Below are 24,752 nucleotides of genomic sequence, written 5' to 3'. Positions count from 1 at the left end.
CTCCCACTCCCACTGCCCCTCCGCCTCCCACTCCCACTGCCCCTCCCCCTCCCCTCCCACTGCCCTTCCCCTCCCACTCCCGCTGCCCCTCCTCCCACTCCCACTGCCCCTCCCCCTCCCACTCCCACTGCCCCTCCGCCTCCCACTCCCACTGCCCCTCCCCCTCCCACTCCCACTGCCCCTCCGCCTCCCACTCCCGCTGCCCCTCCCCCCACTCCCGCTGCCCCTCCCCCCACTCTCACTGCCCCTCCCACTCCCACTGCCCCTCCCCTCCCACTGCCCCTCCCCTCCCACTCCCGCTGCCCCTCCCCACTCCCGCTGCCCCTCCCCCCACTCCCGCTGCCCCTCCCCCTTCCCACTCCCGCGGCCCCGCCCCCTCCCATTCCCGCTGCCCCTCCCCCTTCCCACTCCCGCGGCCCCTCCCCCTCCCACACCCGCTGCTCCTCCCCCACTCCCGGTGCCCCTCCCCCCACTCCCGCTGCCCCTCCCCCCACTCTCACTGCCCCTCCCACTCCCACTGCCCCTCCCCCCCACTCCCGCTGCCCCTCCCCCACTCCCGCTGCCCCTCCCACTTCCCACTCCCGCGGCCCCTCCCCCTCCCACACCCGCTGCTCCTCCCCCACTCCCGGTGCCCCTCCCCCCACTCTCACTGCCCCTCCCACTCCCACTGCCCCTCCCCCCCACTCCCGCTGCCCCTCCCCCCACTCCCGCTGCCCCTCCCACTTCCCACTCCCGCTGCCCCTCCCCTCCCACTCCCGCTTCCCCTCCCTCACCACTCACGCTGCCCCTCCCCCCACTCCCGCTGCCCCTCCCCAGTCCCGCTGCCACTTCCCCCACTCCCGCTGCTCCTCCCCCACTCCCGCTTCCCCTCCCTCACCAGTCCCGTGCCCCTCCCCCCACTCCCGCTGCCCCTCCCCCCCCACTCCCGCTATCCCCTCCAACCCCACTGCCGCAGCCCCTCCCCCCGACTCCCGCCGCCCCTCCCCCCCACTCCCCCTGCCTCTCCCCCCCCCACTCCCGCTATCCCCTCCCTCCCCACTGCCGTAGCCCCTCCCCCCCACTCCCGCTATCCCCTGCCCCCACTCCCGCTATCCCCTGCCCCCACTCCCACTATCCCCTCCCCCCACTCCCGCCGCACCCCCCCCACTCCCGCTATCCCCTGCCCCCCTCGTTGCCCCTCCCAAGCCGCACGTTACCTGGTCGCCACGTGAGCGGCGGTCTGGCCCATCCTCCGCGCCGTGTCGTAGATGCGCTGCGCCTTCTCCCGCTCCTTCACCTCCGCCGTGTAAACCTTGTCATTGACCGTTCTGTCGCCGGACGGGCCGGGGGAGAGAGGGAGGGAAAGGGAAGGACAAATTGAATTGGGGAGGGGGGTGTCGGGGGGTTCATTCCAAAACAGGCACAACCCCACTGCTTCCCGCTTCCGCCCAGCGCGGGTCAAAGGCCGTGGGTGGCGACCTCTCGGTTATGCGCCCCACGCCTACTCCCCGAGGAGCACCAGTCCCGGACATTGTCCCTCGGGCCTACCCCGCAGGCTCCGCGTGAGCCCCATTGACTGAGGTACAGAGCGCCTGCACTTCAGTGTCAGCCGTGGCTCGGCCCATCTCACTGAAGGTCCTGGATACCGTCCCCACACCCAGAGACTCAAGTCCCGTACTCCAGGCCCAACGCTTCCCCCCGCCCCCCGGTGGCAGTACTGAGGGAGCACCGCACTGTCGGAGGGGCAGTACTGAGGGAGTGCCGCACTGTCGGAGGGGCAGTACTGAGGGAGTGCCGCACTGTCGGAGGGGCAGTACTGAGGGAGCACCGCACTGTCGGAGGGGCAGTACTGAGGGAGCACCGCACTGTCGGAGGGGCGGTACTGAGGGAGCACCGCACTGTCGGAGGGGCAGTACTGAGGGAGTGCCGCACTGTCGGAGGGGCAGTACTGAGGGAGTGCCGCACTGTCGGAGGGGCAGTACTGAGGGAGTGCCGCACTGTCGGAGGGGCAGTACTGAGGGAGCACCGCACTGTCGGAGGGGCAGTACTGAGGGAGCACCGCACTGTCGGAGGGGCGGTACTGAGGGAGCACCGCACTGTCGGAGGGGCAGTACTGAGGGAGTGCCGCACTGTCGGAGGGGCAGTACTGAGGGAGTGCCGCACTGTCGGAGGGGCAGTACTGAGGGAGCACCGCACTGCGCTGTCGGAGGGGCAGTACTGAGGGAGTGCCGCACTGTCGGAGGGGCAGTACTGAGGGAGTGCCGCACTGTCGGAGGGGCAGTACTGAGGGAGTGCCACACTGTCGGAGGGGCAGTACTGAGGGAGTGCCGCACTGTCGGAGGGGCGGTACTGAGGGAGTGCCACACTGTCGGAGGGGCAGTACTGAGGGAGTGCCACACTGTCGGAGGGGCAGTACTGAGGGAGTGCCACACTGTCGGAGGGGCAGTACTGAGGGAGTGCCACACTGTCGGAGGGGCAGTACTGAGGGAGTGCCACACTGTCGGAGGGGCAGTACTGAGGGAGCACCGCACTGTCGGAGGGGCACTACTGAGGGAGTGCTGCACTGCGCTGACGGAGGGGCGGTACTGAGGGAGCCCCGCACTGTCTGAGGGGCAGTACTGAGGGAGCACCGCACTGTGGGAGATGTCGACTTTCAGGATGTCACGTTAAACCCGAGGCAACCATCTGCCCTCTATCGATGTTAATCCAGCTCCCTCACACTGTCACTCAGTAACTCCTCTCCCCCAGTGCCCTGTGTCACTGACTGTATCTGTACTGATGTTAATCCAGCTCCCTCACACTGTCACTCAGTAACCCCTCTCCCCCAGTGCCCTGTGTCACTGACTGTATCTGTACTGATGTTAATCCAGCTCCCTCACACTGTCACTCAGTAACCCCTCTCCCCCAGCGCCCTGTGTAACTGACTGTATCTGTACTGATGTTAATCCAGCTCCCACACACTGTCACTCAGTAACCCCTCTCCCCCAGCACCCTGTGTCACTGACTGTATCTGTACTGATGTTAATCCAGCTCCCTCACACTGTCACTCAGTAACCCCTCTCCCCCAGCGCCCTGTGTAACTGACTGTATCTGTACTGATGTTAATCCAGCTCCCTCACACTGTCACTCAGTAACCCCTCTCCCCCAGCACCCTGTGTAACTGACTGTATCTGTACTGATGTTAATCCAGCTCCCACACACTGTCACTCAGTAACCCCTCTCCCCCAGCGCCCTGTGTAACTGACTGTATCTGTACTGATGTTAATCCAGCTCCCTCACACTGTCACTCAGTAACCCCTCTCCCGCAGCGCCCTGTGTCACTGACTGTATCTGTACTGGTGTTAACGCAGCTCCGTCACACAGTTAACCCTCCCAGCAAGTTCCCTGACATCGACTCCCCCTGCTCGGAGTGGGTGAGCCAGCCAGGAGGCTGCATCAACTTACATGGTGAAGTTGGAGATGAAGGCGGTTCCGGGCAGGTCTATGTCGAAGACGGCCTCGCGTGATTGCGAGCCGGGATTGTAGACTGCGCTCCGCACGGTGGTCAGGGCATACCGCGAGATGATGGTGGAGCGGACCAGGAAGTCTGTGATCTCCAGCTAGAAGACAAAAGAAGTGTTGCGTGATTGTAAACCAAAGCGTTCCTTACTTCAACATATATCGGAGCAAATGTTGCTTGGAAAATAATGGCGTGTTTACGGCATCTCATCTTCAGTCTCCCCCTTATTCTTAACAACTTGCTGGATTTGCACGTGAATTAATCGCTGCAGGAAGTTAGGGCTGATAAGATTGGGTCGACTGGGCCTGTATTCACTGGAGTTTAGAAGAATGAGAGGGGATCTCATTGAAAGGTATAAAATTCTGGGTTGGACAGACTGGATGCGGGGAGGATGTGTCCCCCCAGGGCTGGGAAGTCTAGAACAAGGGGTCACAGTCTCAGGATACGGGGTAGGAAATTTAGGACGGAGATGAGGAGAAATGTTTTCACTCCGAGGGTGGTGAACCTGTGGAACTCTCTACCACAGAAGGCTGTGGAGGCCAAGTCACTGAATATAATTAAGAGGGAGATAGATAGATTTCTAGACACAAAAGGCATCAAGGGGTACGGGGAGAAAGCGGAAATATCGTGTTGAGAGAGAGGATCAGCCATATTGAATGGCGGTGCAGGCTCGAAGGGCCAAATGGCCGACTACTGCTCCTATTTTCTATGTTTCTGTGTAATTAAGTGCGTAAGGACACTTTTAACAACATGCTAATGCAATGCCAACCAGCCTCTCTGACCCAGAAAGGGAACAATTTAAATTATTTAATCTCATTCCTTCAGGTAGTCAATTGTTGTTGGAGATTTTCAAAATGGAAAGTTGATCATACTTTTTACTTTCACCCTCTTCCTCTTACCCCAATCGTCCCTCCCTTTCTTTCTCCTTCTGTCCCCGAATTGTCCCTCATTCGCCCTCCTCCTCCGCTTCTTTCCGAAATCCGTCGATCGCAAGGGTTAAGGAGATGGACCATTGTGTGCTGTCAATCACTGGGGTCCAAGATTCCCCCTTGCTCCCAGCGACGTATGGCGCAAATTATATTCAAACTGAAGGGTGAGGTTAAAAGTCTAACAAAGTAAAGAACTGGCATTTATATAGCGCCTTTCATGACCACCGGCCATCCAAAGCGCTTCACAGCCAATGAAGTACTTTTGTAATGTAGTCACTGTTGTAATGTAGGAAACGCGGCATCAAATTTGCGCACAGCAAGCTCCCACAAACAGGCAGACCAGATCATCTTAATTTTTAGTGATAGAAACATAGAAAATAGGTGCATGAGGGCGCCTGCACCACCATTCAATATGATCATGGCTGATCATTCCCTCAGTACCCCTTTCCCGCTTTCTCTCCAAACCCTTTGATCCCTTTACCCGTAAGGGCCATATCTAACTCCTCTTGAATATATCGAATGAACTGGCATCAACAACTCTCTGCGGTAGAGAATTCCACAGGTTAACAACTCTCTGAGTGAAGAAGTTTCTCCTCATCTCGGTCCTAAATGGCTTACCCCTTATCCTAAGACTGTGTCCCCTGGTTCCGGACTTCCCCAACATTGGGAACATTCTTCCTGCATCTAACCTGTCCTGTCCCGTCAGAATTTTATATGTTTCTATGAGATCCCCTCTCATCCTTCTAAACTCCAGTGAATACAGGCCCAGTCGATCCAGTCTCTCCTCATATGTCAGTCCTGCCATTCCGGGAATCAGTCTGGTGAACCTTTGCTGCACTCCCTCAGTAGCAAGAACGTCCTTCCTCAGATTAGGAGACCAAAACTGAACACAATATTCCAGGTGAGGCCTCTCCAAGGCCCTGTACAACTGCAGTAAGACCTCCCTGCTCCTATACTCAAATCCCCTCGCTATGAAGGCCAACATGCCATTTGCCTTCTTCACCGCCTGCTGTACCTGTATGCCAACTTTCAATGATTGATGTACCATGACACCCAGGTCTCGTTGCACCTCCCCTTTTCCTAATGCCGCCATTCAGATAATATTCTGCCTTCGTGTTTTTGCCACCAAAGTGGATAACCTCACATTTATCGGCATTATACTGCATCTGCCATGCATTTGCCCACTCACCTAACCTGTCCAAGTCACCCTGCAGCTTCTTAGCGTCCTCCTCACAGCTCACACCGCCTCCCAGCTTAGTGTCATCTGCAAACTTGGAGATATTACACTCAATTCCCTCATCCAAATCATTAATGTATATTGTTAATAGCTGGGGTCCCAGCACTGAGCTCTGGGGCACCCCACTAGTCACTGCCTGCCATTCTGAAAATGACCTGTTTATCCCGACTCTCTGCTTCCTGTCTGCCAACCAGTTCTCTATCCACGTCAATACTATGTGCTTTAATTTTGCACACCAATCTCTTGTGTGGGACCTTGTCAAAAGCCTTTTGAAAGTCCAAATACACCACATCCACTGGTTCTCCCTTGTCCACTCTACCAGTTACATCCTCAAAAAATTCCAGAAATTTGTCAAGCATGATTTCCCTTTCATAAATCCATGCTGACTTGGACCCATCCTGTCACAGCTTTCTGAATGCGCTGCTATTTCATCTTTAATAATTGATTCCAACATTTTCCCCATTACTGATGTCAGGCTAACCGGTCTATAATTTCCCATTTTCTCTCTCCCTCCTTTCTTAAACAGTGGTGTTACATTAGCTACCCTCCAGTCCATAGGAACCGATCCAGAGTCGATAGACTGTTAAAAAATGATCACCAATGCAACAATGATGGTTGAGGGATAAATATTGGCCCCAGGACATTGGGGAGAACTCCCCCTGCTCTTCTTCCAATAGTGGCCCCGGGATCTTTTAGGTCCACCTGGGAGGGCAGACGGGGCCTCGGTTTAACATCTCATTCCGAAAGACGGCACCTCCGACAGTGCAGCGCTCCCTCAGTACTGCCCCTCCGACAGTGCAGCGCTCCCTCAGTACTGCCCCTCCGACAGTGCGGCGCTCCCTCAGTACCGCCCCTCCGACAGTGCGGCGCTCCCTCAGTACCGCCCCTCCGACAGTGCGGCGCTCCCTCAGTACCGCCCCTCCGACAGTGCGGCGCTCCCTCAGTACCGCCCCTCCGACAGTGCGGCGCTCCCTCAGTACCGCCCCTCCGACAGTGCGGCGCTCCCTCAGTACCGCCCCTCCGACAGTGCGGCGCTCCCTGAGTACCGCCCCTCTGACAATGTGGCGTTCCCTCAGTACTGCCCCTCCGACAGTGCGGCACTCCCTCAGTACTGCCCCTCCGACAGTGCGGCGCTCCCTCAGTACTGCCCCTCCGACAGTGCGGCGCTCCCTCAGTACCGCCCCTCCGACAGTGCGGCGCTCCCTCAGTACCGCCCCTCGGACAATGTGGCGTTCCCTCAGTACCGCCCCTCCGACAGCGCAGTGCGGCGCTCCCTCAGTACCGCCCCTCCGACAGCGCAGTGCGGCGCTCCCTCAGTACCGCCCCTCCGACAGCGCAGTGCGGCGCTCCCTCAGTACCGCCCTTCCGACAGCGCAGTGCGGCGCTCCCTCAGTACCGCCCCTCCGACAGTGCGGCGTTCCCTCAGTACTGCCCCTCCGACAGTGCGGCGCTCCCTCAGTACCGCCCCTCCGACAGTGCGGCGCTCTCTCAGTACTGCCCCTCCGACAGTGCGGCGCTCCCTCAGTACTGCCCCTCCGACAGTGCGGCGCTCCCTCAGTACCGCCCCTCCGACAGTGCGGCGCTCCCTCAGTACCGCCCCTCCGACAGCGCAGTGCGGCGCTCCCTCAGTACCGCCCCTCCGACAGCGTGACACTCCCTCAGTACCGCCCCTCCGACAGTGTGACACTCCCTCAGTACTGCCCCTCCGACAGTGCGGCGCTCCCTCAGTACCGCCCCTCCGACAGCGCAGTGCGGCGCTCCCTCAGTACTGGCACCAGGGGGAGTTCGGGCCTGGACTACGGGGCTCGAGTCTCTGGAGCGGGGGCTCGAACACAGGACCTTCTCACTCGGAGGCGAGAGCAAGACGCACTGATACGCAGGAGCTGCGTCAAGATTTGGCTCTTTATACATTCAATTTGTTTTTGGCGATGTGGGCGTCGCTGGCAAGGCTGACATTGATTGCCCGTCCCTAGTTGCCCGTTGAAAAGGTGGTGGCGGGGGAGGTGATTGCTGTGGGCAGGGTCCGTACTCTCTCACCCTTCCGTGTTTAGCCAGGTCCAAACATAATAGCCAGTTTAGCCTCTCTTACCTGGGAGAAGTTGGGGCTAATCCCTGCCCATCTCTCGCCCCATTCATAGATTGTGGGGCAGGCACTCCTCTTGAATATATCGAATGAACTGGCATCAACAACTCTCTGCGGTAGAGAATTCCACAGGTTAACAACTCTCTGAGTGAAGAAGTTTCTCCTCATCTCGGTCCTAAATGGCCTACCCCTTATCCTAAGACTGTGTCCCCTGGTTCCGGACTTCCCCAACATTGGGAACATTCTTCCTGCATCTAACCTGTCCTGTCCCGTCAGAATTTTATATGTTTCTATGAGATCCCCTCTCATCCTTCTAAACTCCAGTGAATACAGGCCCAGTCGATCCAGTCTCTCCTCATATGTCAGTCCTGCCATTCCGGGAATCAGTCTGGTGAACCTTTGCTGCACTCCCTCAGTAGCAAGAACGTCCTTCCTCAGATTAGGAGACCAAAACTGAACACAATATTCCAGGTGAGGCCTCTCCAAGGCCCTGTACAACTGCAGTAAGACCTCCCTGCTCCTATACTCAAATCCCCTCGCTATGAAGGCCAACATGCCATTTGCCTTCTTCACCGCCTGCTGTACCTGTATGCCAACTTTCAATGATTGATGTACCATGACACCCAGGTCTCGTTGCACCTCCCCTTTTCCTAATGCCGCCATTCAGATAATATTCTGCCTTCGTGTTTTTGCCACCAAAGTGGATAACCTCACATTTATCCACATTATACTGCATCTGCCATGCATTTGCCCACTCACCTAACCTGTCCAAGTCACCCTGCAGCTTCTTAGCGTCCTCCTCACAGCTCACACCGCCTCCCAGCTTAGTGTCATCTGCAAACTTGGAGATATTACACTCAATTCCCTCATCCAAATCATTAATGTATATTGTTAATAGCTGGGGTCCCAGCACTGAGCTCTGGGGCACCCCACTAGTCACTGCCTGCCATTCTGAAAATGACCTGTTTATCCCGACTCTCTGCTTCCTGTCTGCCAACCAGTTCTCTATACATTCAATTTGTTTTTGGCGATGTGGGCGTCGCTGGCAAGGCTGACATTGATTGCCCGTCCCTAGTTGCCCGTTGAAAAGGTGGTGGCGGGGGAGGTGATTGCTGTGGGCAGGGTCCGTACTCTCTCACCCTTCCGTGTTTAGCCAGGTCCAAACATAATAGCCAGTTTAGCCTCTCTTACCTGGGAGAAGTTGGGGCTAATCCCTGCCCATCTCTCGCCCCATTCATAGATTGTGGGGCAGGCACTCCCTCTGCTCTCCCGCACAGAGTCCAGGGATCTTGGCCATAACAGTCATAAGTTGAGCACCTCGAGTCTCGTCGCCGAGAGCGTGCAGAAACCAAGCGCAGGCAGCGGAAGGAGCGTGCGGCAAACCAGTCCCACCCTCCCCTTCCCTCAACCACTGTCTGTCCCACCTGTGACAGGGACTGTGGCTCCCGTATTGGACTGTTCAGTCACCAAAGGACTCACTTCAGGAGTGGAAGCAAGTCTTCCTCGATTCCGAGGGACTGCCCATGATGATGAAGAATTAGGAGCAGGAGTCGGCCATTCGGCCCCTCGAGCCTGCTCCGCCATTCAATGAGATCACGGCTGATCTTCGACCTCAACTCCACTTTCCCGCCCAGACCCCGTGACTCCATCAGTATCCAAAAATCTATCGATCTCAGCCTTGAATATACTCAACACCTGAGCCTCCACAGCCCTCTGGGGCAGAGAATTCCAAAGATTCACCACCCTCTGAGTGAAGAAATTCCTCCTCATCTCAGTCCTAAATGGCCGACCCCTTATCCTGAGACTGTGACCCCTGGTTCTAGACTCCCCAGCCCAGGGGGAAACATCCTCCGTGCATCTACCCTGTCAATCCCTGTAAGAATTGTGTCTGTTTCAATGCGATCACCTCTCATTCTTCTAAACTCCAGAGAATATCGGCCCAGTCTGCTCAATCTCTCCTCATAGGACAATACCCCCATCCCAGGAATCAGTCTGGTGAACCTTCGCTGCACTCCCTCTATGGCAAGTATATCCTTCCTTAGGTAAGGAGACCCAAACTGTGCACAATACTCCAGGTGTGGTCTCACCAGGGGATCATCAAGATCCAGGTCGGTGATTGGAGCGTGGGCAGGTACAGCAGGAGCGGCGAGGTCGGGGTGAAGGAGCGGCGAGAGATTGTAGAGGGGCGTGATCGGGGCCCAGAAGAGCCGAGGGCCCAGGGGGCAGCACGGGCCCAGCCCACACTGCGCGATATGTGGGCGCACTAGGTCCGTGCAGCAGAGCTGGTCTCCAGCCGTCCTGGTTAACCCTTGCCCCCTGGACCCAGACCTCGCTCTGTCAAGCCCCGTGTGGTGGCTGGTGTGCAACGGTCACCCCACGTTAAAAAAATCCACCCACAGGCATCTCCCACCCTTCAGGATGAAGTTCAGGATCCGGAATATTAGGTCGTTCACTGAAACACCTGGGAACTCATCCCTTTTTGACGTGGAAGCAAGTCATCCTCGCTTCGAGGGACCGCCTCTGATGATGATGATTGGGAAGGCTGTGGGTGCGGGAACAAAAAACAGCTGTCGGGATTCTTACTCTTGCTTGTCGGAAAACGCTCCCAAGAACTGCGAGAGGACTGAGGTTGTGCCCAGAGAGTGACATAAAGTTGGGCTCCGGATACAGGGTGACGTCGGTCTATTGGAATTCAACCGCCGGTCCAACTGGAAGTCTGGTGCTGTGATTCCATTCAGGATCCAATCCTTGTGCCTTTTGTTTGACAACCCGAGCACGCAACCCACACTCGACTATTCCAGCGCGCTCCTGGCCGGCCTCCCACATTCCACTCACCATAAGCTTCAGCTCCTCCAAAACTCGGCTGGCCCCGTGTCCTAACTCGCACCGAGTCCCGCTCACCCATCACCCCCTGTGCTCGCTGACCCCGTGTCCTAACTCGCACCGAGCCCCGCTCACCCATCACCCCCTGTGCTCACTGACCCCGTGTCCTAACTCGCACCGAGTCCCACTCACCCATCACCCCCTGTGCTCACTGCCCCGTGTCCTAACTCGCACCGAGTCCCACTCACCCATCACCCGCTGTGCTCACTGCCCCGTGTCCTAACTCGCACCGTGTCTCACTCACCCATCACCCCCTGTGCTCGCTGACCCCGTGTCCTAACTCGCACCGAGCCCCGCTCACCCATCACCCCCTGTGCTCACTGACCCGTGTCCTAACTCGCACCGAGTCCCGCTCACCCATCACCCCCTGTGCTCACTGCCCCGTGTCCTAACTCGCACCGTGTCCCACTCACCCATCACCCCCTGTGCTCACTGACCCGTGTCCTAACTCACACCGAGTCCCGCTCACCCATCACCCCCTGTGCTCACTGCCCCGTGTCCTAACTCACACCGAGTCCCGCTCACCCATCACCCCCTGTGCTCACTGACCCCGTGTCCTAACTCACACCGAGTCCCACTCACCCATCACCCCCTGTGCTCGCTGACCTACATTGGATCACGGTCCGGCAAAGCCTCGATTTTAAAACTCTTATCCTCGTGGCCTTCTCGCTCCCTCCCTATCCCTGTAACCTCCTCCAGTCCCTACACCCCTCCCAACATCGCCGTGCTGCCCCAATTCCAACATCTCGGCACGCCCTCAGTACCGCCCCTCCGACAGTGCGGCGCTCCCTCAGTACTGGCACCGTGAGAGTGGATGCACGATGGTGAGGGATTGCTATTGACCGAAGTTAACCTAAGTATCTGTATTTCCTGTGCTGCACAATGAGAAGCATACCCTGTGTGACTCAGTGCTCAATGGAACTCAAGCCTACTGCGCGCACACACACAGCCTCCTGTTCATTGTCACTGGCCAATGTAAGGCTTCAGTGTGTCGGAGTCACGTCAAAACCCCCACACGTTCCCAATCCTCATCAACCTCTTCAAGCACATTCAACAGAGAATCGCTCCCTCTACACTGTCCCATCCAACACTCCCAGGGCAGGTACAGCATGGGGTTAGATACAGAGTAAAGCTCCCTCTACACTGTCCCATCCAACACTCCCAGGGCAGGTACAGCACTGGGTTAGATACAGAGTAAAGCTCCCTCTACACTGTCCCATCCAACACTCCCAGGGCAGGTACAGGGGGTTAGATACAGAGTAAAGCTCCCTCTACACTGTCCCATCACACACTCCCAGGGCAGGTACAGCACGGGGTTAGATACAGAGTAAAGCTCCCTCTACACTGTCCCATCAAACACTCCCAGGGCAGGTACAGGGGGCTCGATACAGAGTAAAGCTCCCTCTACACTGTCCCATCAAACACTCCCAGGGCAGGTGCAGCACGGGGTTAGATACAGAGTAAACCTCCCTCTACACTGTCCCATCAAACACTCCCAGGGCAGGTACAGCACGGGGTTAGATACAGAGTAAAGCTTCCTCTACACTGTCCCTTCAAACACTCCCAGGGCAGGTACAGGGGGTTCAATACAGAGTAAAGCTCCCTCTACACTGTCCCATCAAACACTCCCAGGGCAGGTGCAGCACGGGGTTAGATACAGTGTAAACCTCCCTCTACACTGTCCCATCAAACACTCCCAGGGCAGGTGCAGCACGGGGTTAGATACAGAGTAAAGCTCCCTCTACACTGTCCCATCAAACACTCCCAGGGCAGGTGCAGCACGGGGTTAGATACAGAGTACTGTTTCCAACATCGTATCTCAGTCCCTACTCACAATGACCCGCCCGACTGCCCCCAGCATGGTATCTCTCCCTTTCTCACTGCAGTCTGCCCCTGCCGCTGCTCGGGAGCGCCTGTCGTTGACTCCATGCCTTCCTGCGACTGAGGAGCCGAGATAGGGAACTCTGTGCTCACAGGTGGCAGGCTGAGCTCGGCCTCACCATAAGGTGGAGCTGTTGAACCACTGTGACTCCCGGTTCATTCAGAACCAGGGACCAACCTTTGACCCTCTCCCCCACAACAGTGACCACAGTCAATATTGCTGCTTTGGCTGTGATGCACTTTGAGTGATCGGCGCTGTAAAATTGCAAATTAATTCTTTCTTTATCTGTTTTTCTCTCTCTCTCTATTCCTTTTTTATTTCTTTCTCTTTCTCTCTCTCTATTCCTTTTTATTTCTGTCTCTTTCTCTCTCTCCCTCTTTATTTCTGTCTCTTTCTCCCTCTTTATTTCTGTCTCTTTCTCTTTCTATCGCTCTTTCTTTTTTCCCTCTTTCTCTTGCTCCTTCCTTGCTTTCGCACATTCTCTCTGTCTTCCTTTCTGTCTTTCTGTCTCTTTATTTGTTTCCCTCTTTCATTCCTTCACTCTCTCTTTCTTTCTCTCTCTTCCTCTCTCTTTCTCTCTCTCGTTTTCTCTCGATCGCTCTTTCTCTTTTCCTTTCTTTTTACCTCTTTCTCGCGCTCCTTAATTTCTTTTGCACTTTTGCGTTCTCTGTCTCTCTTCTTTCTGTCTTTCTAGCCTTCTTTTTCTTTGAACCCTCTTTCATTCTTTCTCTCTCCCTTTCTTTCACTCTCTTTCTCTCTCATTTTTTTCCCTTGTTCTCCCTTTTTCTCTCTCTCTTCCTCTCTCTTTCTTCCTCCCTCGTTTTCCCTCTTTTTTCGCTTTCTTTTTCCCTCTTTCACTCGCTCCTGACTTTTTTTTTCGCACTTGCGTTTTGTCTGTCTTCCTTTCTTCCTTCTGTCTTTGTACCTCTCTTTTTCTTTGCTTCGCTCTTTCATTCTCTCTCCATCTCCCTCTCTCACTAGTTTTGAGACGCGTTTGAGGGAAGAAGAGTCCAACACACAGTCCCGACCTTCCCAGCTGTTTCTGTGTCTCGACCGCATCCGGGAGGGCGCTGAGCACCTCGAGTCTCGTCGCCGAGAGCGTGCAGAAACCAAGCGCAGGCAGCGGAAGGAGCGTGCGGCAAACCAGTCCCACCCTCCCCTTCCCTCAACCACTGTCTGTCCCACCCTGTGACAGGGACTGTGGTTCCCGTATTGGACTGTTCAGCCACGTGAGGCCTCGTGTTAAGAGTGGAAGCAAGTCTTCCTCGATTCCGAGGGACTGCCTATGGTGATGATGATGACTGAGGGAATGCCACACTGTCGGAGGGACAGTACTGAGGGAGCGTCGCACTGTTGGAAGGACGGTACTGAGGGAGCCTCGCACTGTCGGAGGGGCAGTACTGAGGGAGCGCCGCACTGTCGGAGGGGCAGTACTGAGGGAGCCCCGCACTGTCGGAGGGTCAGGACTGAGGGAGCCCCGCACTGTCGGAGGGGCAGTACTGAGGGAGCGCCGCACTGTCGGAGGGGCAGTACTGAGGGAGCGCCGCACTGTCGGAGGGGCAGTACTGAGGGAACGCCGCACTGTCGGAGGGGCAGTACTGAGGGAGCCCCGCACTGTCGGAGGGGCGGTACTGAGGGAGCCCCGCACTGTCGGAGGGGCGGTACTGAGGGAGCGCCGCACTGTCGGAGGGGCGGTACTGAGGGAGCGCCGCACTGTCGGAGGGACGGTACTGAGGGAGCACTGCACTGTCGGAGGGGCGGTACTGAGGGAGCACTGCACTGTCGGAGGGGCGGTACTGAGGGAGCGCCCCACTGTCAGAGGGGCAGTACTGAGGGAGTGCCGTACTGTTGGAGGGGCAGTACCGAGGGAGCGCCGCACTGTCGGAGGGGCGATACCGAGGGACTGCCGCACCGTCGGAGGCGGTTGGCGAGGGGGCGGGAGGTGGGTGGAGGGGGGGTGTCAAGGGTCATGGTCGGAGCAGTAACCAAAGCTCCCGGTCCTACTCACCTGTTGTCCCGGCCTGTGGGGCGCGGCCTCACCGGGCAGCGCCAAGATGGCGGCACAGAGGGCGAGTGTGGTCGCCAAGTGAGCGAGGGGGGCCATGATCCGGCCTTTGGGAAGGGCTGCACGCAGAGAGAGCGGGGTCGGTAATTCTGGGCTCCTGTCTGCTCCGACAGAACAGTGAAAAGCTGGACCTGCTCCTGAGCTTCTTAAAGATTCTACGCACCTCCTGAATGTAAAAAAAATCACGTCCCTTCGGCCTCCTCTTCGGGTGTTCGCCAAGCCTGCCCTGCCTTACTGTGTTTTTGTAGTCTTTCATGGCCATGCGCCAATACTTCTGTTACCATCACGCCCTCTGCATGTTTGGCTTGGGCTTTCAAAGCAGTTGGAGCTCGTAACGAAACAAAATATTTTTTTAAAAGGAGGTTATTTTAAGGTCCGTGAGGAAACAGTGAGGCGACTGTCGGAGAACGCTCGCATGTGAGGTGCTGCCAGGTGTTTGAAATGGTCCGCTAGCTCAGCGGCCCCCTCCCACACCCCATCTCCCCCGCCTCACCCTCTCCCCTCCTCCCTCACCCTCTCCCCTCACCCTCCCCTCACCCCTCACCCTCTCCCTCACCCTCCCCTCACCCCTCACCCTCCCCTCACCCCTCACCCTCTCCCTCCCCTCACCCCTCACCCTCCCCTCACCCTCCCCTCACCCTCCCCTCACCCTCTCCCCTCACCCTCCCCTCACCCTCCCCTCACCCCTCACCCTCTCCCTCACCCTCTCCCCTCACCCTCCCCTCACCCTCCCCTCACCCTCTCCCCTCCTCCCTCACCCTCTCCCCTCACCCCTCACCCTCTCCCCTCCTCCCTCACCCTCTCCCCTCACCCTCCCCTCACCCCTCACCCTCCCCTCACCCCTCACCCACTCCCCTCACCCTCCCCTCACCCCTCACCCACTCCCCTCACCCTCCCCTCACCCCTCACCCTCCCCTCACCCCTCACCCTCTCCCTCACCCTCCCCTCACCCCTCACCCTCTCCCTCACCCTCCCCTCACCCCTCACCCTCCCCTCACCCCTCACCCTCTCCCTCACCCTCCCCTCACCCCTCACCCACTCCCCTCACCCTCACCCTCTCCCTCTCACCCTCCCCTCACCCCTCACCCTCCCCTCACCCCTCACCCTCTCCCCTCACCCTCCCCTCACCCTCCCCTCACCCCTCACCCTCTCCCCTCACCCTCTCCCCTCCTCCCTCACCCTCTCCCCTCACCCTCCCCTCACCCCTCACCCTCTCCCCTCACCCTCCCCTCACCCTCCCCTCACCCCTCACCCTCTCCCCTCACCCTCTCCCCTCCTCCCTCACCCTCTCCCCTCACCCTCCCCTCACCCCTCACCCTCTCCTCTCCCCTCACCCACTCCCCTCACCCTCACCCACTCCCCTCACCCTCTCCCCTCCTCCCCCACCCTCTCCCCTCACCCTCCCCTCTCCCCTCACCCTCTCCCCTCACCCTCCCCTCACCCCTCACCCTCTCCCCTCACCCTCCCCTCACCCCTCACCCTCTCCCCTCACCCTCTCCCCTCCTCCCTCACCCTCTCCCTCACCCTCCCTCACCCCTCACCCTCTCCCTCTCCCCTCACCCACTCCCCTCACCCTCACCCACTCCCCTCACCCTCACCCTCCTCCCCTCACCCTCCCCTCACCCCTCACCCTCCCCTCACCCCTCACCCTCTCCCCTCACCCTCCCCTCACCCCTCGCCCTCTCCCCTCACCCTCCCCTCACCCCTCACCCTCTCCCCTCACCCTCTCCCCTCCTCCCTCACCCTCTCCCCTCCTCCCCTCACCCTCCCCTCACCCTCTCCCTCACCCTCTCCCCTCACCCTCCCCTCACCCTCTCCCCTCACCCTCTCCCCTCCTCCCTCACCCTCTCCCTCTCCCCTCACCCACTCCCCTCACCGTCACCCACTCCCCTCACCCTCTCCCCTCACCCTCTCCCCTCACCCCTCACCCTCCCCTCACCCTCTCCCTCCTCCCTCACCCTCTCCCTCTCCCCTCACCCACTCCCCTCACCGTCACCCACTCCCCTCACCCTCTCCCCTCACCCCTCACCCTCTCCCCTCCTCCCTCACCCTCTCCCTCTCCCCTCACCCTCTCCCCTCACCCTCTCCCTCACCCTCTCCCCTCCTCCCTCACCCTCTCCCCTCACCCTCTCCGTCACCCTCACCCTCCCCTCACCCTCTCCCCTCACCCTCACCCACTCCCCTCACCCTCTCCCCCCCACCCTCTCCCCTCACCCCCATCCTCCCCCCACCCCTCCCCTCCCTCCCCCTCTCCCTCACCCCCTCCCCTCGCCGTCTCCCCTCCCCTCCCACACCCCATCTCCCCCCCTCACGCTCACCCCTCACCCTCACCCTTTCCCCACACCCTCTCCCTTCTCCCCTCTCCCCTCACCCTCTCCCCTCACCCTCACCCTCTCCCCTCCCCTCTCCCCTATCCCCTCCTCCCTCACCCTCTCCCTCACCCTCTCCCCTCCTCCCTCACCCTCTCCCTCTCCCCTCACCCACTCCCCTCACTCTCACCCACTCCCCTCACCCTCCTCCCTCACCCTCTCCCCTCACCCACTCCCCTCACCCTCACCCACTCCCCTCACCCTCCTCCCTCACCCTCTCCCTCTCCCTCTCCCCTCACCCTCACCCCTCTCCGTCACCCTCACCCTCTCCCTCTCCCCTCACCCTCACCCCTCTCCCCTCCCCCTCCCTCCCCCTCTCCCTCTCCCCTCACCCTCACCCCTCTCCCCTCACCCTCCCTCCCCCTCTCCCTCCCCCCCTCACCCCCTCCCCTCGCCGTATCCCCTCCCCTCCCACAACCCATCTCCCCCCCTCACGCTCACCCCTCACCCTCACCCTCCCCTCACCCTCTCCCCTCACCCTCTCTGTCACCCTCACCCTCTCCCCTCCTCCCTCACCCTCACCCTCCCCTCACCCTCTCCCCTCTCCCCTCACCCACTCCCCTCCCCCCTCAACCCCTCCCCTCACCCTCTCCCTGCTCCCTCACCCCCAGCCTCCCACACCCTTTCCTCTTCTCCTCTCCCCTCCCCCCCTCCTCACTCTCACCCTCTCCCCTCTCCTCCTCCCTCCCCCCCTCATCCTCACCTCCCTCCCCCTCACCCTCTCCCTCTCCCTCCCTCCTTCTTCCCCACACCGTCTCCCCTCCCCCCTCCCCCTCTCCAGCCCCCCTTCTCCCCCTCACACCCATCCTCCCTCCCCTCACATTCCCCTCCCTTCCCCCATCCCCCTCTCCAACCCCTCCCTCCCCCTCCCCCTCCCCCCTCCCCCTCCCCCCTCCCCTGCTTCTCTCCCCCTCTCCTCTCACCCGCAGCACATTCCCCTCCCTCGCCCTCTCCCCTCCTCCTCCTACACGCTCTCCCCCCCCACACCCTCTCCCCTCTCCCTCCCACACCCTCGTTCTGCTCCTCACCCTCACCCTCCCCTTCCCTCACCCCCCCTCCCCCCCCACTCCCCCCTCACCCTTTCCCTCACCTCCTCCTCACCCTCCACTCCCTCAGGGCCCCCTCCCCCTCCCCCCTGCCTCCCAACCCCCCTCCCTGCTCCCCTTTCCAACCTCACCCACCTCTCACCCTCCCCTCCTCCTCACTCACTCATCCCTCACCCTTCCCCAACTCTGCCCTCGCCTCTCCCCTGGGTCCCAGAACCCTCCCACACGCTCTTCCTTCCAATGGTGGCTCTGGGACCTTTTGTTCCCACCCGAGAGGGCAGACGGTGGTCTCCGGCCTAATCCCGAAAGAGGGATTTTCTCTGTCCGATAGAGTAAAGGGCATTGTGTGCGGGGGAAAAGGAGAGGGGTATTGTTGAGAAAGGTAAGAGAGCAAAATCAGACACTAATCCACAGAAATCTCCTGGAAAATCGTATCATAAGCAGTCCCTCGGAATCGAGGAAGACTTGCTTCCACTCTTAACACGAGTCCTTAGGTGGCTGAACAGTCCAATACGGGAACCACAGTCCCTGTCACAGGTGGGACAGACAGTGGTTGAGGGAAGGGGAGGGTGGGACTGGTTTGCCGCACGCTCCTTCCGCTGCCTGCGCTTGGTTTCTGCACGCTCTCGGCGACGAGACTCGAGGTGCTCAGCGCCCCTCCCGGATGCACTTCCTCCACTTAGGGCGGACTGGTCTTTGGGCCCAGGGACTCCCAGGTGTCGGTGGGGATGTTGCACTTTATCAGGGAGGCTTTGAGGGTGGTCCCTTGTAACGTTTCCTCTGCCCACCTTTGGCTCGCTTGCCGTGAAGGAGTTCCGAGTAGAGCGCTTGCTTTGGGAGTCTTGTGTCGGGGACATGCGGACAATGTGGCCTGCCCAGCGGAGCTGGTCGAGTGTGGTCAGTGCTTCGATGCTGGGGATGTTGGCCTGGTCGAGGACGCTAACGTTGGTGCGTCTGTCCTCCCGGGGGATTTGTAGGATCTTGCGGAGACATCGTTGGTGGTATTTCTCCAGCGACTTGAGGTGTCTACTGCACATGGTCCATGTCTCTGAGCCATACAGGAGGGCGGGTATTACTACAGCCCTGTACATAATGGGCTTGGTGGCAGATTTGAGGGCCTGGTCTTCAAACACTCTTTTCCTCAGGCGGAAAGGAACTCTGTTGAAGGTCGCTCAAGTGCACGATGTTTTCTCTTAACATGTTGAAGACAAAAGAGTCAGGATAATAAAAATAATCCACCAATTTCATTAAACCGGGCTCAGTCTTAACAGCTATAGCGTGGTTTATAGAGCCGTGTTTTATCAATGGCACCCTTTCAAACATCAGCTTGATCATCTCGGGGTCATTTACAGAACACAAACATTGTGATTAAATTATATAACATCAGTAGAGATACAGTCAGTAACACAGGGCGCTGGGGGAGAGGGGTTACTGAGTGACACTGTGAGGGAGCTGGATTAACATCAGTACAGATACAGTCAGTAACACAGGGCGCTGGGGGAGAGGGGTTACTGAGTGACAGTGTGAGGGAGCTGGATTAACATCAGTAGAGATACAGTCAGTGACACAGGGCGCTGGGGGAGAGGGGTTACTGAGTGACAGTGTGAGGGAGCTGGATTAACATCAGTAGAGATACAGTCAGTGACACAGGGCGCTGGGGGAGAGGGGTTACTGAGTGACAGTGTGAGGGAGCTGGATTAACATCAGCAGAGATACAGTCAGTAACACAGGGTGCTGGGGGAGAGGGGTTACTGAGTGACAGTGTGAGGGAGCTGGATTAACATCAGTAGAGATACAGTCAGTGACACAGGGTGCTGGGGGAGAGGGGTTACTGAGTGACAGTGTGAGGGAGCTGGATTAACATCAGTACAGATACAGTCAGTAACACAGGGCGCTGGGGGAGAGGGGTTACTGAGTGACAGTGTGAGGGAGCTGGATTAACATCAGTACAGATACAGTCAGTAACACAGGGCGCTGGGGGAGAGGGGTTACTGAGTGACAGTGTGAGGGAGCTGGATTAACATCAGTACAGATACAGTCAGTGACACAGGGCGCTGGGGGAGAGGGGTTACTGAGTGACAGTGTGAGGGAGCTGGATTAACATCAGTACAGATACAGTCAGTAACACAGGGTGCTGGGGGAGAGGGATTACTGAGTGACAGTGTGAGGGAGCTGGATTAACATCAGTACAGATAGTCAGTGACACAGGGCGCTGGGGGAGAGGGGTTACTGAGTGACAGTGTGAGGGAGCTGGATTAACATCAGTAGAGATAAAGTCAGTGACACAGGGCGCTGGGGGAGAGGGGTTACTGAGTGACAGTGTGAGGGAGCTGGATTAACATCAGTACAGATGCAGTCAGTGACACAGGGTGCTGGGGGAGAGGAGTTACTGAGTGACAGTGTGAGGGAGCTGGATTAACATCAGTACAGATACAGTCAGTGACACAGGGTGCTGGGGGAGGGGTTACTGAGTGACAGTGTGAGGGAGCTGGATTAACATCAGTACAGATACAGTCAGTAACACAGGGCGCTGGGGGAGAGGGGTTACTGAGTGACAGTGTGAGAGAGCTGGATTAACATCAGTACAGATACAGTCAGTGAGATGGGGCAACTTTGAGCACAGAAAGGTCTCTGAAACAGCCATGTGATAATGACCAGATCATCTCCTTTTAGCAATGTTGGTTGAGGTATAATTATCGGCCACACACACAGGCTGCTGGTGTTGAAGGAGGAGAGAGAGGCGGAGAGGTTTAGGGAGGGAGTTCCAGAGCTCGGGGCCCAGGCGGCTGAAGGCCCGGCCACCGATGGCGGAGCGATGGAACTCGGGGCATGCGCGAGAGGTGACAGACACAGGATAGCCACCGAAGATGATTGAGTTTATTCTCCTCCCACCGACAAACCCCCAAATCCTATCCCTTATTCAAGATCCACAGGGACCAGATCCCCGGTTAGCCCACACCTGGAGCACTGTGAGCAGTTCCGGGCCCCACACTTTAGGGAGGATATATCGGCCTTGGAGGGAGCTTTACCAGAATGTTACCCGGACTCCAAGGATTAAATTATGCAGCGATTACACAAACTAGGGTTGTATTCTCTGGAATTTAGAAAGTTAAGGGGTGATCAGATCGAAGTTTTCAAAATATTAAGAGGGAACAGATAGAGAGAAAGTATTCCCGCTGGTTGGGGAATCACAGACTGGGGCGCATTGTCTAAAAATGAGAGCCAGACCTTTCAGGAGTGAAATTAGGAAACACTTCTACACACAAAGGGCGGTGGAAGTTAAAACTCTCTCCCACATACGGCATTGATGCTGGGTCAATGGTTAATTTTAAATCTGGGATTGATACAGTTCTGACAACCGGAGGCATTCAGGGATATGGGTGAGTGAGGGTTCATGGAGTTAGTCACAGATCACCCAGGACCTCATTCAATTGTGGAACAGGCTCGAGGGGCTGAATGGCCTCCTCCTGTTCCTAATGTAACAAGTTCGAGGGGCTGAATGGGCCTCCTCCTGTTCCTAGTGTAACAGGCTCGAGGGGCTGAATGGGCCTCCTCCTGTTCCCAATGTAACAGGCTCGAGGGGCTGAATGGGCCTCCTCCTGTTCCTAATGTAACAGGCTCGAGGGGCTGAATGAGCCTCCTCCTGTTCCTAATGTAACAGGCTCGAGGGGCTGAATGGCCCCCTCCTGTTCCTAATGTAACAGGCTCGAGGGGCTGAACGGCCTCCTCCTGTTCCTAATCTAACAGATTTGAGGGGCTGAACGGCCTCCTCCTGTTCCTAATGTAACAGGCTCGAGGGGCTGAACGGCCTCCTCCTGTTCCTAATCTAACAGGTTTGAGGGGCTGAACGGCCTCCTCCTGTTCCTAATGTAACAGGCTCGAGGGGCTGAATGGGCCTCCTCCTGTTCCTAATGTAACAGGCTCGAGGGGCTGAATGGCCCCCTCCTGTTCCTAATGTAACAGGCTCGAGGGGCTGGATGGCCTCCTCCTGTTCCTAATGTAACGGGCTCGAGGGGCTGAATGGCCTCCTCCTGTTCCTAATGTAACAGGCTCGAGGGGCTGAATGGCCTCCTCCTGTCCCTAATGTAACAGGCTCGAGGGACTGAATGGCCTCCTCCTGTTCCTAATGTAACAGGCTCGAGGGGCTGAATGGGCCTCCTGTTCCTAATGTAACAGGCTCGAGGGGCTGAATGGCCTCCTCCTGTTCCTAATGTAACAGGCTCGAGGGGCTGAATGGGCCTCCTCCTGTTCCTAATGTAACAGGCTCGAGGGGCTGAATGGGCCTCCTCCTGTTCCTACTGTAACAGGCTCGAGGGGCTGAATGTCCTCCTCCTGTTCCTAATGTAATGGTGTGGATTTTACCTGGGACAAGAGGTGGTCAACTCAGTTAGCCAATGATTACATGGGTTACTTTGGGTGTGAGGTACGTTGCCCCCCAAAAATCCCTTTCTTCCATGACTAAAGTTTTCTCCGTTTAATTTTGTTCATAAGCAAGAAATGTCCCTGGGTCTGATCTAATGGAGAGGCTGGACAGAATCCTTATTATTCCATTCGCTTCCCATGCCAGCTGACCTGAAATACATCTGTAACCCTGGGACAGTGTAGAGGGAGATTTACTCTGTATCTAACCCCGTGCTGTACCTCTCCTGGGAGTTTTTAATGAGACAGTGCAGAGGGAGATTTACTCTGTATCTAACCCCCTGTACCTGTCCTGGGAGTGTTTGATGGGACAGTGTAGAGGGAGCTTTACTCTGTATCTAACCCCCTGTGCCTGCCCTGGGAGTGTTTGATGGGACAGTGTCAAGGGAGCTTTACTCTGTATCTAACCCCGTGCTGAACCTGCCCTGGGAGTGTTTGATGGGGACAGTGTGGAGGGAGATTTACTCTGTATCTAACCCCGTGCTGTACCTGCCCTGGGAGTGTTTGATGAGGCAGTGTAGAGGGAGCTTTACTCTGTATCTAACCCCGTGCTGTACCTGCCCTGGGAGTGTTTGATGGGGACAGTGTAGAGGGAGCTTTACTCTGTATCTAACCCCCTGTACCTGCCCTGGGAGTGTTTGATGGGACAGTGTAGAGGGAGCTTTACTCTGTATCTAACCCCCTGTACCTGCCCTGGGAGTGTTTGATGGGACAGTGTAGAGGGAGCTTTACTCTGTATCTAACCCCGTGCTGTACCTGCCCTGGGAGTGTTTGATGGGACAGTGTAGAGGGAGCTTTACTCTGTATCTAACACCGTGCTGTACCTGCCCTGGGAGTGTTTGATGGGGACAGTGTAGAGGGAGCTTTACTCTGTATCTAACCCCCTGTACCTGCCCTGGGAGTGTTTGATGGGACAGTGTAGAGGGAGCTTTACTCTGTATCTAACCCCCTGTACCTGCCCTGGGAGTGTTTGATGGGACAGTGTAGAGCGAGCTTTACTCCGTATCTAACCCCGTGCTGTACCTGCCCTGGGAGTGTTTGATGAGACAGTGTAGAGGGAGCTTTACTCTGTATCTAACCCCGTGCTGTACCTGCCCTGGGAGTGTTTGATGGGACAGTGTAGAGGGAGCTTTACTCTGTATCTAACCCCGTGCTGTACCTGCCCTGGGAGTGTTTGATGGGACAGTGTAGAGGGAGCTTTACTCTGTATCTAACCCCCTGTACCTGCCCTGGGAGTGTTTGATGGGGACAGTGTAGAGGGAGATTTACTCTGTATCTAACCCCGTGCTGTACCTGCCCTGGGAGTGTTTGATGAGGCAGTGTAGAGGGAGCTTTACTCTGTATCTAACCCCGTGCTGTACCTGCCCTGGGAGTGTTTGATGGGACAGTGTAGAGGGAGCTTTACTCTATATCTAACCCCGTGCTGTACCTGCCCTGGGAGTGTTTGATGAGACAGTGTAGAGGGAGCTTTACTCTGTATCTAACCCCGTGCTGTACCCGCCCTGGGAGTGTTTGATGAGACAGTCAGACGCTTACCATTTGCCTCAAATGGGAAGAGAAGCTAACATGGGCGTATAAGTACTCACTGAAGATAAACAAGAGTTCCTGGACAGTAAGGTGAAAATTCCTTCAGGTTCCAGATGAATTGCTGTGACCTTAGGGATCAGTCGGGAAACATTCCACCCAGTTGCACAATTTATAAACTGTTACACAGGTTCAAATCCTGACCCAAAAATATTTCCAATTCCTATAAATGCACAGCAGGATACAATTAACAGATGTATTTCAAAGAGTGCAGGAAGAAGAAACTGTGGTTTCACATCTGGTATTGTACGGTCCCTGTGTGCGTGTCTCAGTGTACATCGGGATTGTGTGCAGTGGGAGTGAATGGGAAGGGTTTGGGTCCATTGGGATTGTGTACAGTGGGAGTGAATGGGAAGGGTTTGGGTCCATTTGGATTGTGTACAATGGGAGTGAATGGGAAGAGGTTGGGTCCATTGGGATTGTGTACAGTGGGAGTGAATGGGAAGGGTTTGGGTCCATTTGGATTGTGTACAATGGGAGTGAATGGGAAGAGGTTGGGTCCATTGGGATTGTGTACAGTGGGAGTGAATGGGAAGAGGTTGGGTCCATTGGGATTGTGTACAGTGGGAGTGAATGGGAAGGGGTTGGGTCCATTGGGATTGTGTACAATGGGAGTGAATGGGAAGGGGTTGGGTCCATCGGGATTGTGTACAGTGGGTGTGAATGGGAAGGGGTTTGGGTCCATTGGGATTGTGTACAGTGAATGGGAACAGGTTGGGTCCATTGGGATTATGTACAATGGGAGTGAATGGGAAGGGGTTTGGGTCCATTGGTTAT

The 24,752-nt window shown here is 57.2% G+C and overlaps 1 protein-coding gene across 1 annotated transcript in view; it reads right to left on the bottom strand.

Moving 5' to 3' along the window:
• Positions 1-14,819, bottom strand: part of itih6 (inter-alpha-trypsin inhibitor heavy chain family member 6) — a 104,563-nt gene extending 89,744 nt beyond the window's left edge. The window contains exons 1-3 of the mRNA XM_070869109.1: positions 14,721-14,819; positions 3,424-3,578; positions 1,197-1,307 (exon numbers count right to left, since the gene is read on the bottom strand). Of these exons, the coding sequence (XP_070725210.1) occupies positions 1,197-1,307; positions 3,424-3,578; positions 14,721-14,819 (365 nt within the window). The remainder of the gene's footprint in view (positions 1-1,196; positions 1,308-3,423; positions 3,579-14,720) is intronic.
• Positions 14,820-24,752: the final 9,933 nt, after the last annotated feature.

This window comes from Pristiophorus japonicus, chromosome 32 (assembly GCF_044704955.1).
Source record: "Pristiophorus japonicus isolate sPriJap1 chromosome 32, sPriJap1.hap1, whole genome shotgun sequence".
Taxonomy (NCBI): domain Eukaryota; kingdom Metazoa; phylum Chordata; class Chondrichthyes; family Pristiophoridae; genus Pristiophorus; species Pristiophorus japonicus.
The sequence above is the reverse complement of the archived record's forward strand: the minus strand, read 5'-3'. Positions and strand labels throughout refer to the sequence as shown.